This window comes from Danio rerio, chromosome 19 (genome assembly GCF_049306965.1).
Source record: "Danio rerio strain Tuebingen ecotype United States chromosome 19, GRCz12tu, whole genome shotgun sequence".
NCBI lineage: Eukaryota > Metazoa > Chordata > Actinopteri > Cypriniformes > Danionidae > Danio > Danio rerio.
This window is the reverse complement of record NC_133194.1, coordinates 43,084,168-43,097,696: the sequence shown is the minus strand read 5'-3', so window position 1 is coordinate 43,097,696 and position 13,529 is coordinate 43,084,168. Positions and strand designations below refer to the sequence as shown.

General features: G+C 31.8%; 1 protein-coding gene across 20 annotated transcripts in view; it reads right to left on the bottom strand.

The window, feature by feature from the left end:
- The window catches only part of vps50 (VPS50 subunit of EARP/GARPII complex), a 307,794-nt gene that overhangs the window by 218,956 nt on the left and 75,309 nt on the right, over positions 1–13,529 (bottom strand). For all 20 annotated transcript variants that reach the window (XR_012395216.1, XR_012395215.1, XR_012395217.1 and 17 more), the window contains exons 10-11: positions 8,928–8,970; positions 2,002–2,100 (exon numbers count right to left, since the gene is read on the bottom strand). Coding sequence is in view for 4 of the 20 variants with exons in the window: in XM_017352306.4 (XP_017207795.1) it covers positions 2,002–2,100; positions 8,928–8,970 (142 nt within the window). In the remaining 16 variants the exon portion in view is untranslated. The remainder of the gene's footprint in view (positions 1–2,001; positions 2,101–8,927; positions 8,971–13,529) is intronic.

Below are 13,529 nucleotides of genomic sequence, written 5' to 3'. Positions count from 1 at the left end.
CGTGACCCAATAGTGGGTTGCGGGAACATTTTCTGTGGGTCGCGGTGTGTGTGGTCAAAAAAACAACAAAAGTGAAAAAAAATTTTTACTTATTTGGACTTTTATTTTGAAATGCGTGCACGACAACTATACTGTTTGACATGTGAAATTTTATTCAATTATAGCAACAAATATGTCGAAGCGCAAGTACAACCCTGAATATGTCAAGTATGGATTTACATATATTGACGGCAAAAAAGACTTAAAGCCTCAGTGTGTCATATGTAGTGAGGTGCTCCCACATAAGAACACGAAACCTTCTAAATTAAAACGACATTTAGAAACCAGACAACATGTTTTATTAACAGTTCAGTTTAGTTCATGGTAACTGAACCTTTCCTTGCCCTAACCACTGTTTACAGTATTCGTCGTTTTTACTTTGTAATATTTCTATAATTTGATACATTTTGTTAAATGACAGCAATAAAATATAGTTTATTTGTAAGTGTCTGTGATTTTCTTATGATTTATCTGTCACTACTTGTGTATGCTAACAAATGAATACAAATTAATAATAATTCCTAAAATTGTATTATAGTTCCTAAAAATTTGGGTCGCGGCTTGATGACCATGTAAAAATGTGGGTCCCAAGGCCAAACCTGTTGAGAACCCCTGCTATAGAATGTTTGGAGCCACATTATAGTAAATTATAGGGGTGTCAAAATTAATAGTTTCTTCGGTGCACCGCGATGCAGACGCGGACAATTCTGTATCGGTTCAGTAATAATCATAACCGGTTATTTTGTACTGACGTCATTGATCTCCTATGCGCTCTGTAGCGAGGGAGGTGAGCGCGAGTATTTACAACACTCAGGCAACTCAGAGCCGGCCCGTTGCATAGGTACCATAGACATATGCTAAGGACGCTGTACATCCAGGGGGCGCCAGAAATGACCGCGGTTCAGTTGGTTTTGTTTTCGATTTTCCTGACACATTCAGTTATAGACGGCAATAACTCAAAAACCTCTTACCCTATAAAGATCTAAAGTGTGTTTCCTACAAAAAGACAAAGCTGGTTATGTTTTACAGCTGTCTTTCTTTTTTTTTTTTTCGCTCGACATTACGATCACTGCTCCGTTTAAGCCCTCGCAATATAGCCGGGACAGCTCGCGCTGAGAGGAGCTCCCAGTAAGGGACCGTCGGAAAAGTGCTTCTTTTCTTTCTTTTTTTTCTTTTTTCAGCTCCGCTCAGCGCGAGCTCTCCCTGTTGCGACTGCTTAAGTGTGTGTGTGTGTGTGTTTGTTTGTTTGTTTGGTGCTGTCTATGTTTGTGTATGTGTTTGAATGAAAGACAGTGTGGTGCTGTGTGTCTGTGTTTATACAGACAGCTTGTTATAGCCTCCCCCCTAAAATATAACACTGTATATAGAAAGCATCGTCAATGCACCGTGATGCACCGAGATATCGAATTGAACCGAATCGAAGGCATGATAATCGTAACCGAACCGTGAGACCACTATAGGTTCACACCTCTAGTAAATTACTTGAAATAACCTGTTGTGGTTGTTTTATAATTGCTATGGTAATACAACTAACAAACAATAAACCAAATAATCTCATTTTCTACAACTATGGGGCATATTATACTACAATAAAGCCCAGTTTACTGCAGTAAAAATGCTTATACAGTAGTATTTACTGCAGTTTATCCATTCAGTATAGTTTAAACTACAGTATGAATCAGCATCGATTAACAAAGGGTTGTAAATGCTCTAACATATACTGTATAACACCATTTACTATAGCACTGTTCAAACACTATAGTATCTACAATAAATTACTAAGGTATTTTTATGTGCACTCCAATTCATTCTCAAAGAAAATCACTATTACTGCAAAAACAGCTTTGTACAGTGCACATGTTTGGTTTACATTGCGCACAAAAAAAAACTGCTTAATCACGGTTATTTGAATGACAATTCCACATCAGCCCAAATGCCAAGGTCCTGACGGCCGTGACTCACCTGCGTCTTGCCCAGGAGTTTATACGCCAGCTGAACTTTGGTGTAGTGAGAAACATCGAAGTGCTTGCAGGTTTTGGACAGAGCCACATCCAGCTGCTCCTGCACAGATCAACAGCAAACATTACAGCACATACTGTATGAGGATCAGTGATGCTCGACTCATTTCATACAGTTTAGCATGTCAAGAACTAATCAAACATATTGCTTAAAGTAAAACTGCATAAAATGAATAGTCAAAACCTGTATGAAAGAAATATTACATGAACAAATACCTCATAAACTTATATAAAAGTAAATATTAAGGAAATGCCTGGTTTTCGACCACAATAATTCATTAGTATGGCGGAGGGACTCGTTTTGCAGACAATACAGCGTTGATTTGTCTTGGGAAGCTGATACAAGTCCTACACAGTAGCCAGAGGGATTTGGAGCCATTCTTTATGCAGAATAGTGGCCAGGTCACCACATGATGCTGGTGGAGAAAAACATTTCTGCAAAAAACCCCAAAGTGGTTCAGTTATATTTAGGTCTGGTCACTTTGCAGGCCATGGGAGTTCAACTTTCATGTGTGTCAAACCACTCTGTCACCAGCCTATGTCATATGTATTGGTGCATTATAATCCTAATACACGTCAACGCCTTCAGGATGCAAAGTTTGAAACATTGGGTACACATGGTCCTCCATTTTGGTTTGGTAGTCCTTGGCAGTGATGTGTATTGGGCCTAGGGAATGTCATGATATTGCAGCCCTAAAACCATCACTGATCACCCCCATGCTTCACTATGGGCATGCAACAATCTGGGTGGTACTTTTCTTTGGGGCTTCTCCACACCGTTACTCTCCCAGAAATGAGAAAGACAGTGAAAGTGGACTCATCAGAGAAGAATATATGTCTATACCCCAAGATTTTTGCTGATGGCACTATTGAAACCGATGTTTGGCATTGGTATGAGTGACTAAAGGTTTGGCTATAGCAGCCCAGCCATGTGTTTTGACCCTGTAGACCTCCGAACCAACAGGTTTGGTGGAAATTATTGTAAATAAATTATTATGAATATAAAATATAGCTTAAAATCCAGTATAAAATAAAGCTGCATTAAAAAATAATACTGAATTTGAAAAAAAATATATTGCATTGAAAGAAAAAACATTGTCTTTGGTAAAATTCTGCAAATTCAAAAAAATAATAATATTGAATTAAATAAAACAATTTCATTGCTCAAAAAATACATAACTGAATTAAAAGCTAAATAAAATAGTACATACTGTACAATATATTTTGCTAAAAAATAAAATTAAATACTGCATTAAACATCTGCATAAAATAAAATAATAAAAGTAAATTACTATAACATTAAAATTAAATTAATATAACATTAATATTAACGACATTAATATATAAATATATATATATATATATATATATATATATATATAAATATATATATATATATATATATATATATATATATATATATATATATATATATAAATTGGGCAAACAAACACCAATTTAACAGTGTTTATAAGATGAAAAACTTAAAATCCTCATTCTATAATCTTAAGACGTATAATTACAAGGGCCATGAAAATCTGCACTTTAAATCACTGATGAACCTAAACTGATTTTGAGCTGAAAGACAAGCAAGCACATTCATAATGAGCTGCGACAGAAATAGCTAATTCACAGTGTTTCAGGGCACTCTTCGGTTCTGGTGATGTGTGAGTGATGAGACCAGATAAAAAGATGAGGAGGGAGGGAAAGGAATGAAAGAAGAAGAGGGAAGAAAGTCTATATGTAAAAAAGGGATGTATGCCAGGCTGCATGATATCCAATTACAATCACCAAGCTGATATTTGTGGCAGAACAGACTTCAGAACAGACACCACATCCTGACAGATAGAAGAGAGGAGAAAAGATAGAAAAAAAAAATATATATATAGCTAAAAATACTGCATGGATATAAAATAATAAAATGTGTTCAAATGAAAGTAAAACAATGTATAAAACTAAATAAAACATTGCATGAAACCAATAAATAGGTATATAAATAAACAAAAATGCAAATAAATGTAAATTTTTTACAAAAGCAATAGTACATTAACAAAACAAAACACTGCAAAATCTATTTTATTTTATAAAATAATAACTGTGCACAAAAATAAATAAATAAATATATAAATAATATTGACAAATACTCAATAAAACTCATGTAATGAGCAAAAAAAGTTGCCTTAAAAATAAAAAATAGCTAAAACATTGCAAAATATAATATAATATAATATAATATGATATAATATAATATAATATAATATAATATAATAGGTAAATAATTCAAATTGAAATTAATGATGGACAAAAAAGCAGACTGCATAAAAAATAAAACACTGCATAAAATACAGTTTTGTAAAAAAAATTATATAGTGCATGAGGGGAAAAAAGATGATAATGCCTAAATACAGTTGAAGTGAATAAAACTGCATAACAAAAATTTCTGAAAAAATACTCTATGAAATTCAATAAAAACAACTCATGAATTAAAAATAGCTAAAAATATTGCATAAATATAACATAATAAACGGTATAAAATTTAGAGTAAAACATTACATATCAAAACATGAAATAAAATTAGACAAATATTTGCCAAAACAAGCACACTGCATAAAAATAAAACACTGCATAAAATGCCATTTTGCAAAAAAATAAAATAAAATAAATAGTAATTATATACTGCAGGTAAAAAAAGATAGAATAATGCATCAAATAAATTGTGGAAAGAAAATATAATAATGCCTAAATATGTATAAAGAAATGCAATTATTGCATTACAATATAAAATTGGAATAAATACTGCACAATAATATAATATAATATAATATAATATAATATAATATAATATAATATAATATAATATAATATAATGCAATATAATACAATATAATATAATATAATATAATAAAAAATGCAATTTTAAAAACATAAAAGTAAATAATTAAAATAGAAATAACTATAATAAAACTGCATACAATAAATGAATGAAAAAAATACTCAATAAAATTCAATAAAAATAATTCATTAATGTAAAAAGAACAACTGCCTTAAAGTAAAAAAAAATGGCTAAAATATTCCAAAATAAAATATATAGAAATATATAATAAAACTATTATAAAATTAAAATATTATAAAATAAGAAAACATTAAATAAAATTAGAAAATGTATTAATAGATAAATATTTAAAATACAAATAAAATACTGGCAAAACAAATAACACTGCATAAAAATACAATTTTGTAAAAAAAAAAAATAATAATGGTTATATAGTGAATGGGAAAATGATAAAATAATGCATGAAATTAATTGTTGAAAAAAATAAAAGAATGCCTAAATATTTATAAAAAATAAAATAAAATAACTGCAATTATTGCATTAAAATATGAAATTGGAATATATACTGCACAATAATAATAATAATAATAATAATGATGATGATGATGATGATAAAACTGCATAAATATGATGCTGCCACTATACTATCATAAAATAAAATAATTCTCAATTGCAACTCAAAAACATAAATCATAACAAATGCTGGAAACAAAGCTGCAAGACATACAATAAAGTAATTTTCGTTTATAAAATATAAATATTACAAATTAAATATAAAAAACAAAACCTTATAATAAAAAAATATAATGCTGCTACTATAAATAATTATATTTCATCATTTCTAAACGTTCTTTATTGCTAAAAATGCAAGTAAAATAATGCACAACAACAAGCCAAAATATCATAGAGAGAAATACATTAAAAGCAGAGAAAAAAAGCGAGATGATGAGTAATGAGTTGTGTGTGAGGCTGGATGTCATCCAATCACATTCAGCATGCAGTCAACAAACAGCACTGCTGGGGGAAATGCATGAGTGACTATGTAAGCGCGTGTATGTGTATGTGTGTGACAGCAGAAGCTCCAGCACAGATACCGACATCCTGAAAGCCAGCAATTGATTTAATAAACACACAGTCCATCTGCCCAGGGCCTGAGAGAGAGCAGACTGAGACCCTGAGCACCACTATCAGACCAGCAAACCCACACTCAAGTGTTCTTCCCATCTGTTTCCTTCATTTAATGCTGAGAGTCAACATCAGGGCAACTGCTGTGTCGAATCTGTCAGTGTTTCTGAAGAGAATCTCGATGTCTGATTCAATGAAGATGGAGGTCAGCATAAAAGACTCTCAGTTTGTCCTTTAAAGGGGAACTACTATGCAAAAATCACCTTTATAGAGGCTTTATACACAGTTGTGTGACAACAGTGTTTAAAATATTACAGAAATTAAATGAAAATTAAATTAATTAAATAAAAACTTAACGTCCATGTTTAATGAAGCCAACAGAACAACATTGTCTGCGAATAACAGAGATGTTGTTCTGTTGGCGTCATCGAACATGGACCTTCAGCATGCACTGGGGCGGTTTGCCGCCGAGTGTGACGCGGCTGGGATGAGAATCAGCACCTCCAAATCCGAGGCCATGGTGCTCCACCGGAAAAAGGTGGTTTGTCATCTCTAGGTTGGAGGAAAGTCCTTACCCCAGGTGGAGGAGTTTAAGTATCTCTGGGTTTTGTTCACTAGTGAGGGAAGTATGGAACCTGAGATTGACAGCCGGATTGGTGCAGCGGCAGCAGTAATGCGGTCGCTGAACCGGTCCGTTGTGGTGAAAAAGGAGCTGAGCAGAACGGCAAAGCTCTCAATTTACTGGTCAATCTACGTTCCTACTCTCACCTATGGTCATCTTGGATACAAGCGACCAAAATGAATTTCCTTCGAAGGGTGGCAGGGCGCACTCCTATGGATAGGGTGAGGAGCTCTTACACCCGAGAGGAGCTTGGAGTAGAGCTGCTGCTCCTCCACATCGAGAAAAGTCAGCTGAGGTGGCTCGGGCATCTTTTTCGGATGCTTCCTGGACGCCTACCTAGGGAGGAGTTCCAGGCATGTCCCACCGGGAAGAGGCCTCAGGGAAGACCCAGGACATGCTGGAGGGACTATGTCTCTCGGCTGACCTGGAAACGCCTTGGGAACCCCCCGAGGAGCTGGAGGAAGTGTCTGGGGAGAGGGAAGTTTGGGTTTCTCTTCTAAGACTGCTGCCCCGCGACCCGGCCCCGGAAAAGTGGCAGAAAATGAATAATTGAATAAATAAAAACTAAAAACAAAATGACACAATAAACAAAAATAAAATAAAATAAATTAAATAAAATGAAGGAAATATTTTATTAAATTAAATAAAAAAGTAAAACATATACACAAAATAATAAACATAATGCACATAAAATAAAATAAAGACCAAATTAAATAAAGCAAAATTAAATAAAATAAAAAACTAAATTAAATAAACAAATATTAATCAAAACTAATTTAATTAATTAATTAAATTAAATAAATAATAACAATTAAAATAAATAAATTATTAAATTAAAATAAAATAATTTAATAAAACAAAACAAAATGAAAAATATAAACAAAATAATTTTAAATCAAAACAAAATAAATAAACAAAATAAATAAATTATAATAATTAAAATTAATTAATTAAAATAAAATAAATAAACAAAACAAAATTAGAAACAAAATACAAAATATAAACAAAAAATTTAAATAAAAACAAAATAAATAAAAAAAATTTTAAAATATAAATAATTAATAACATTTAAAATAAAATTGTAAATTCATTAAAATAAATAAAACACAACAAAATGAAAAATATAAAGTATAAAGTATTTTGGATACCTCAGGCTGCTGTGATCAACCCACAGAAATGTTTTTCAGTGAAAATTAAATAACTGAAAGAGCTGCAGTTTTTTTTTTTTTTTTTTTTAGATATAATTTATATAAAAGTCACTTCAAAGTAATGTAATTATTCATCTTATTACTTTCTACATGAAGTATTTACTAATGCAATTGGATTACAATTTTACAGTAGCAGTCAGTGATTTGTAATCCACAACATTTTATAAGTAACTAACCCAACACTGATTACAATTGCTGCGCTCATGAACAATACGCAGCTCTTCCAGTGGTTGCCTAGTGAAATAAAAGCGCAGTGCACTTCTTTTTTCTTGTTAACCAAAAAAAGGCAGTACAGTGCAGCTTTTGTTTTTTTAGAATGAAAAAGTGTGTTTAGTGTGATGGGTCCTTTAGGATGCACAAAGCAACACTGTAGTCTCCATAGACTTCCTTCTTCTGAAACACTACTTTTGACATGTTCAGTTTTTCACAGAGATAGCCTTAGTCCTGCTTTGAATCTCCCACTATGCTGACACATAGGCATTTGTAGCTCCACCCTCTTTTGAAAAGAGCACAATCTCACTTGAATTTAAAGTGACAGTCACCAAAATGGGACAATTTGGATCAAATAAAAGGCCATTTCAAAGACTTATAAAGAATTATTTGTGTGGTATTTTGAGCACAAAATTTATACACACTAGAGACAGCAGAAATTAAGGTCCCACTTTATATTAAGTGTCCTTAACTACCATGTACTTACTTCAAACTTTGAATACAATGTACTTACTGTGTTTAAAATGTATTGCAGAACACTTGTGGCGATATTAAGGTGGAATACGGGTAAGATATGGTTAGGTTTAAGGGTGGGTTAAAGTGTAAAGGATCATCAACAGTGTATTTATATGTGTAATTACAGAAATTAAGTGCAGATGTATTTACATGCAGGTATTTAATCAATCTTAAATACAATGTAAAAACATACATTTATACAATAAGCACATTGTAACGAATAAATAATTTAAATGTAAGTACATACTAGTTAGGACCACTTAATATAAAGTAGGGCCGAAATTGACTTTACAATTTGTATAAAGGGGCATAATAGGCGTCCTATAACTGAGAACGAAAAATGAAAAGTCACAAACCTCGATTTGCTCCAGAGTGTCCTGTAGTTTGGAGTTCAGTTCACTGAGGAGAGAAAAAAGAAAGAAAGAATATGGTTAAGAAAATACTTCCTCAGTTGATTGGCTACAATTAAGATTTGCAAACATTTTTGGTATTGCAAGTCTTTTTTTAGAATGTCTTAAATATGCAAATTAGCCATTATTTATAGAGCCCCTATTTAGGGTTTTACCGGCCGTTTGCTATTAAAGGAGCAGTAGAGACTGTATGGGACTTTGTCAGTAACTTTTACAGTTCATATGGACCAGTTTTTTCTTCCTCCGGATCATAACATGTAAGTTTCATAAAAGTTGTTTTGTTTTGTGTAGTTCAATTCAGTATGTGTTCAATTGTGTGTTATACGTTGCAATCACCCAGCGCGGCTTGTAATCACTAGTGATGGGTGGTTCATGAATGATTCGTTCATTTTAAACAAATCTTTAATATGACTCGGGAACTACGAGTCCTCTCAGAGAGTGATTATTTCATCCGCGCGTGCGCCAATTTGTGCAGGTGGTATCGTTCATTTCAAGTCTTTTGAGACGTTCATCGCGAAAAGTCAGAAGCCAAACATATGCGTTTAGAGCCGGAAAAAGAATTGATCAGTTCATCTCTCGAGTCCTCTGTCGGGTTTGAGTCATTCGTTCCTCACGGGCCAATCATATGCGTTTAGAGGCGGAAAAAGAATTGAACCGTTCAACTCTCGAGTCCTCTATCGGGTCTGATTCAATCGTTCCTCACAGGCCAATCATATGAGTTTAGAGCCGGAAAAAGAATTGATCCGTTCATCTCTCGAGTCCTCGGGTTTGAGTCATTCTGTCACGTGATGAACGAACTACTCAAGTACCAGAAGACTCGAAAGGTGAACTAATTATCTTGGCTCCTATCGACTGTGTACATTGGTTAAGATTATATGTGACTGTCAGTGTAACGTGAACGAACCACTGAAATTTGAAGACATGAAGAGGTGAGCTGAGCAAAGAGACAACAATACCTTCATAGACAAAAGAGCAGGTAAACCCTGAATCATTATTTTCTCCTTCTTATAGTATTCTATTTATGACTTATTTGTCGTGTGATCAACCATTTGGGCTAGTTGTAGATGTGTTTGAAAGCAATTTAATGATACATTTTAATGATATTTTGGCAAATTGTACCAAACGAACGAAATGACTCGAAAAAAGATTTGTTCATCTCGATGAACGAGGCTCAAAGATCCGAATCAGTAAAATGATCTGAACTTCCCATCAATAGTAATCACGTAACGATTATAGATCAGTGCTTGTACTGTATCGCTCAGGTTAAATCTGTATAGGGCTGTTCACATATTGTGTCCAAAACCACGTTAAAAACATGAGGCGTGCTCCTTCTGTTGCCAAATTAAATGCGCTTCTGAGCTAGTGATCCTCTTCTGTTTGCATTTGCAATGGCCATCATCAGCTGTTCCTCACACACAGCGCAGTCAATTTTTTAAAATAGTTCAACTTTTGCCACTGTGTGGATTAAAACTGAATGTGTGCTGTTGTTATTACTTTGAGTTAGGGTTAAGAGTCAAGTAATATGCTGGTCTGTATTCATTGCATTCCTGCATTGGGCTCTCACATACTCTCTGTCTGCTATTTCATAGCCATGGTGGGCTTTTCTCTCTGTCCCGTGCTGAAAGCAGCCGACCAATCACAAAAGTCCGGGTCATCGGACCAATCACCACAGATTAGCTTTGCGCTAAGGAGGGGTTTGGGAACAAATGAATCACTGAACGATTTATATGGGAGTCGCTGGAATAATTAGGTAAAAACAAATGCATATTATAAGACAATGACAGTGTTTTTGACCTTGCACGCATGTCAGCATGTTGTTGGAGACCCCTAAAACCAAAATATGACCTTTTTAATGCAATATTGTTTTTTTTTTTTTTACTGTATGTAGGCATGGGACGATAACCATTTTCAAGGTACCGCGGATTGGAAAAGTCAAGGTTTTAAAACCCCCAAAATGTTATGCTATACAGTACATGTAAGATTTTTTTGTTTGTTTGTTTTTTAGGACAACAGTACACATGAGAATCCAAAAAGTAAAAAAAAAATAATAATAAAAACATATGAAAGCCTTAAAAGCTAGCCCTAAAATAACCTAAAAAAATTACATTTTAAAAACAAAAACTAGAAAATCCATAACTCTAAAAACATTTTTTATTTTTTTAAACAAAAATCCAGTGTTTTTGTATTCAGTGTCTGTTTAAACAGAAATTAATAATAACAACATACAACATTATGGTTAACAAACCAGCAAAAAACATAGCAGCAACATATTGCAGGAACAACACTAAAACAGCCTCACAGAAGCTGACATTTCTCTGAAAATAAAGCACTGACATTTGAAAAGCAGGGGTGTATTTTTAGTGAACGCAGATTCATGCGTATGTTATGAACAGGACAGATGTGTGTTGTTAGTGTGGAGAGGGATGTGCTAAACTAGATGGTGGGTGTTCTGAAAGATGGAATAAAAAAAAATGTCTGGTTGGTTTTTATAATAGCCATCAATAATAAAGCAAATTTAGAGTTATGACAAGCACATAAAAAACATGTTTTGGTCATCTGCATATAACAATGGGTATTGAGATGCAAAAATACAGCACAAAAATCCCATTAAATAATGCTTATAAATAAGTTGCATTAAAAATGTAATATTACATAAAAATTAAATAATGTTTCTATCAAATATTACATTAATTAAATTGAAATTAAATTAAAATAATAAAAACTGAAAACAAAATGACACACAAAAATTAATTATTTAAATAAAATAAAATGAAGGAAAAAATTAAATTAAATTAAGTTAAAAAGTGAAAAATATGCACAAAATAATAAACATAATACACAGAAAATAAAATAAATAATAAAATGAATAAAGCTAATGAAATCAAATAAAAACAAAATAAAAAATAAAACAAAACAAAATAAATAAATAAACAAAATAACAATTAAATAACAATTAAAATAAATATATTATTTCATTAAAATAAATAAATAAATAAAACAAAACAAAACAAAATAAAAACAAAATGAAAAATATAAACAAAATAAATTCTAATTAAAACAAAATAAATTAATTACCAATATAAAATAAATAAATAATAATAGTTTAAATAAATAAATTGATTAATTAAAATAAAATAAATAAATAAAACAAAACAAAAAAAACAAACAAAATAAATTTAAATAAAAACAAAATAAAATAAACAAAATTATAATAAATAAATTTATTATAATAATTTAAATTAATTAATTAAATAAATAAATAAATAAAACTAAATAAAAAAAACTAAACAAAAATATATATACAAACTAAATTTAAATCAAAACAAAACAAAATAAATAAACAAAATAAACAAAATCAATTATAATTAAAATTAATAAATAAAAAAATAAACAAAAGCATATAAAATAAATCAAAAAGCATAAAACAAAACCAAATAAAATTACCATTTAAAAAATCTTATTACATGAACTAATGATTCAATAATAAGCAACCAACACTAAATCTTAGACCTTTTCACAGGACATGATGAGTTCGGTCACACTGGTTACGTTTACTTCATAAGAATGAAATACAATTTTGCATTAAAGTAATTTAAACAATTTTCATGATTTTCACAAATAACTGCTCAGATATTTCAAACTTTTATATTAAACCCATAAATGAAGAAAATAACTTAAAAAAAGACATTAAGCAGCATGTTACAAGTCAAAAATATAAACATAAAAAATGAACATACTATATAGTGGACTTGTAATACAAGTCCTGATTTTTGCTGTCTGTAATAGCTGTGCTTTAAAGCAGATGGCCGGCAGCATCCCTAAATGTATCCTCTTTAAATCACCACCCGTAAATGCACTAAACCTATAACAAAAATTACAGGAAAAAGAAATAAAAATCTGCCCCATATGATCCTAATAGTATCTAAAAGAGCCAGTGCTATAAAGCATTCCCTTGACAACCAGCTGAGACCTAGAAAACCATGATCCTCGAGGCATCTTCTCTGGTGGCCACGCACAATCATCATCTGATAATTAACAACTGCATTTCATTTCACCAGCTGAATGGGCTTGACGTGAGGGATTGCCCGGCTCCTGTTGGCCAGTGTTGTTGAAAGATTAGACAGAATGCATAAATCTTTAATGAAACTGCTTCTTCCTTTTCCTCATCCTTCTCACTTTCCCTGCACTGGATGCAAAATGAAGTGCTTCTATCTGGCTTTTTCACACTATTATCCTGCGGTTCAAATTATGGATTGTGCTTCCTGTTTGAGGAACTTCTATTCTAAACAGATCACTTTAAATAATAAGGTTGTGCTTTAAATAATTCATATACACAGTAAAAAACTGAGTGAGAGGAACGTTTGGCTTAGTGCATAATTTTTTTTAAATCAATCATGAATATAAAAACATGCTTGATAATTTAATGTTACATTTAGAGGTGGATGTTAGTGGGGAATATATTACATGTTGATGCTGTTAGTATTATATATGGCTAGGAGATATGAAAAAAAATCTCATTTCATGATATAAGTCATTTCATATCCTGTG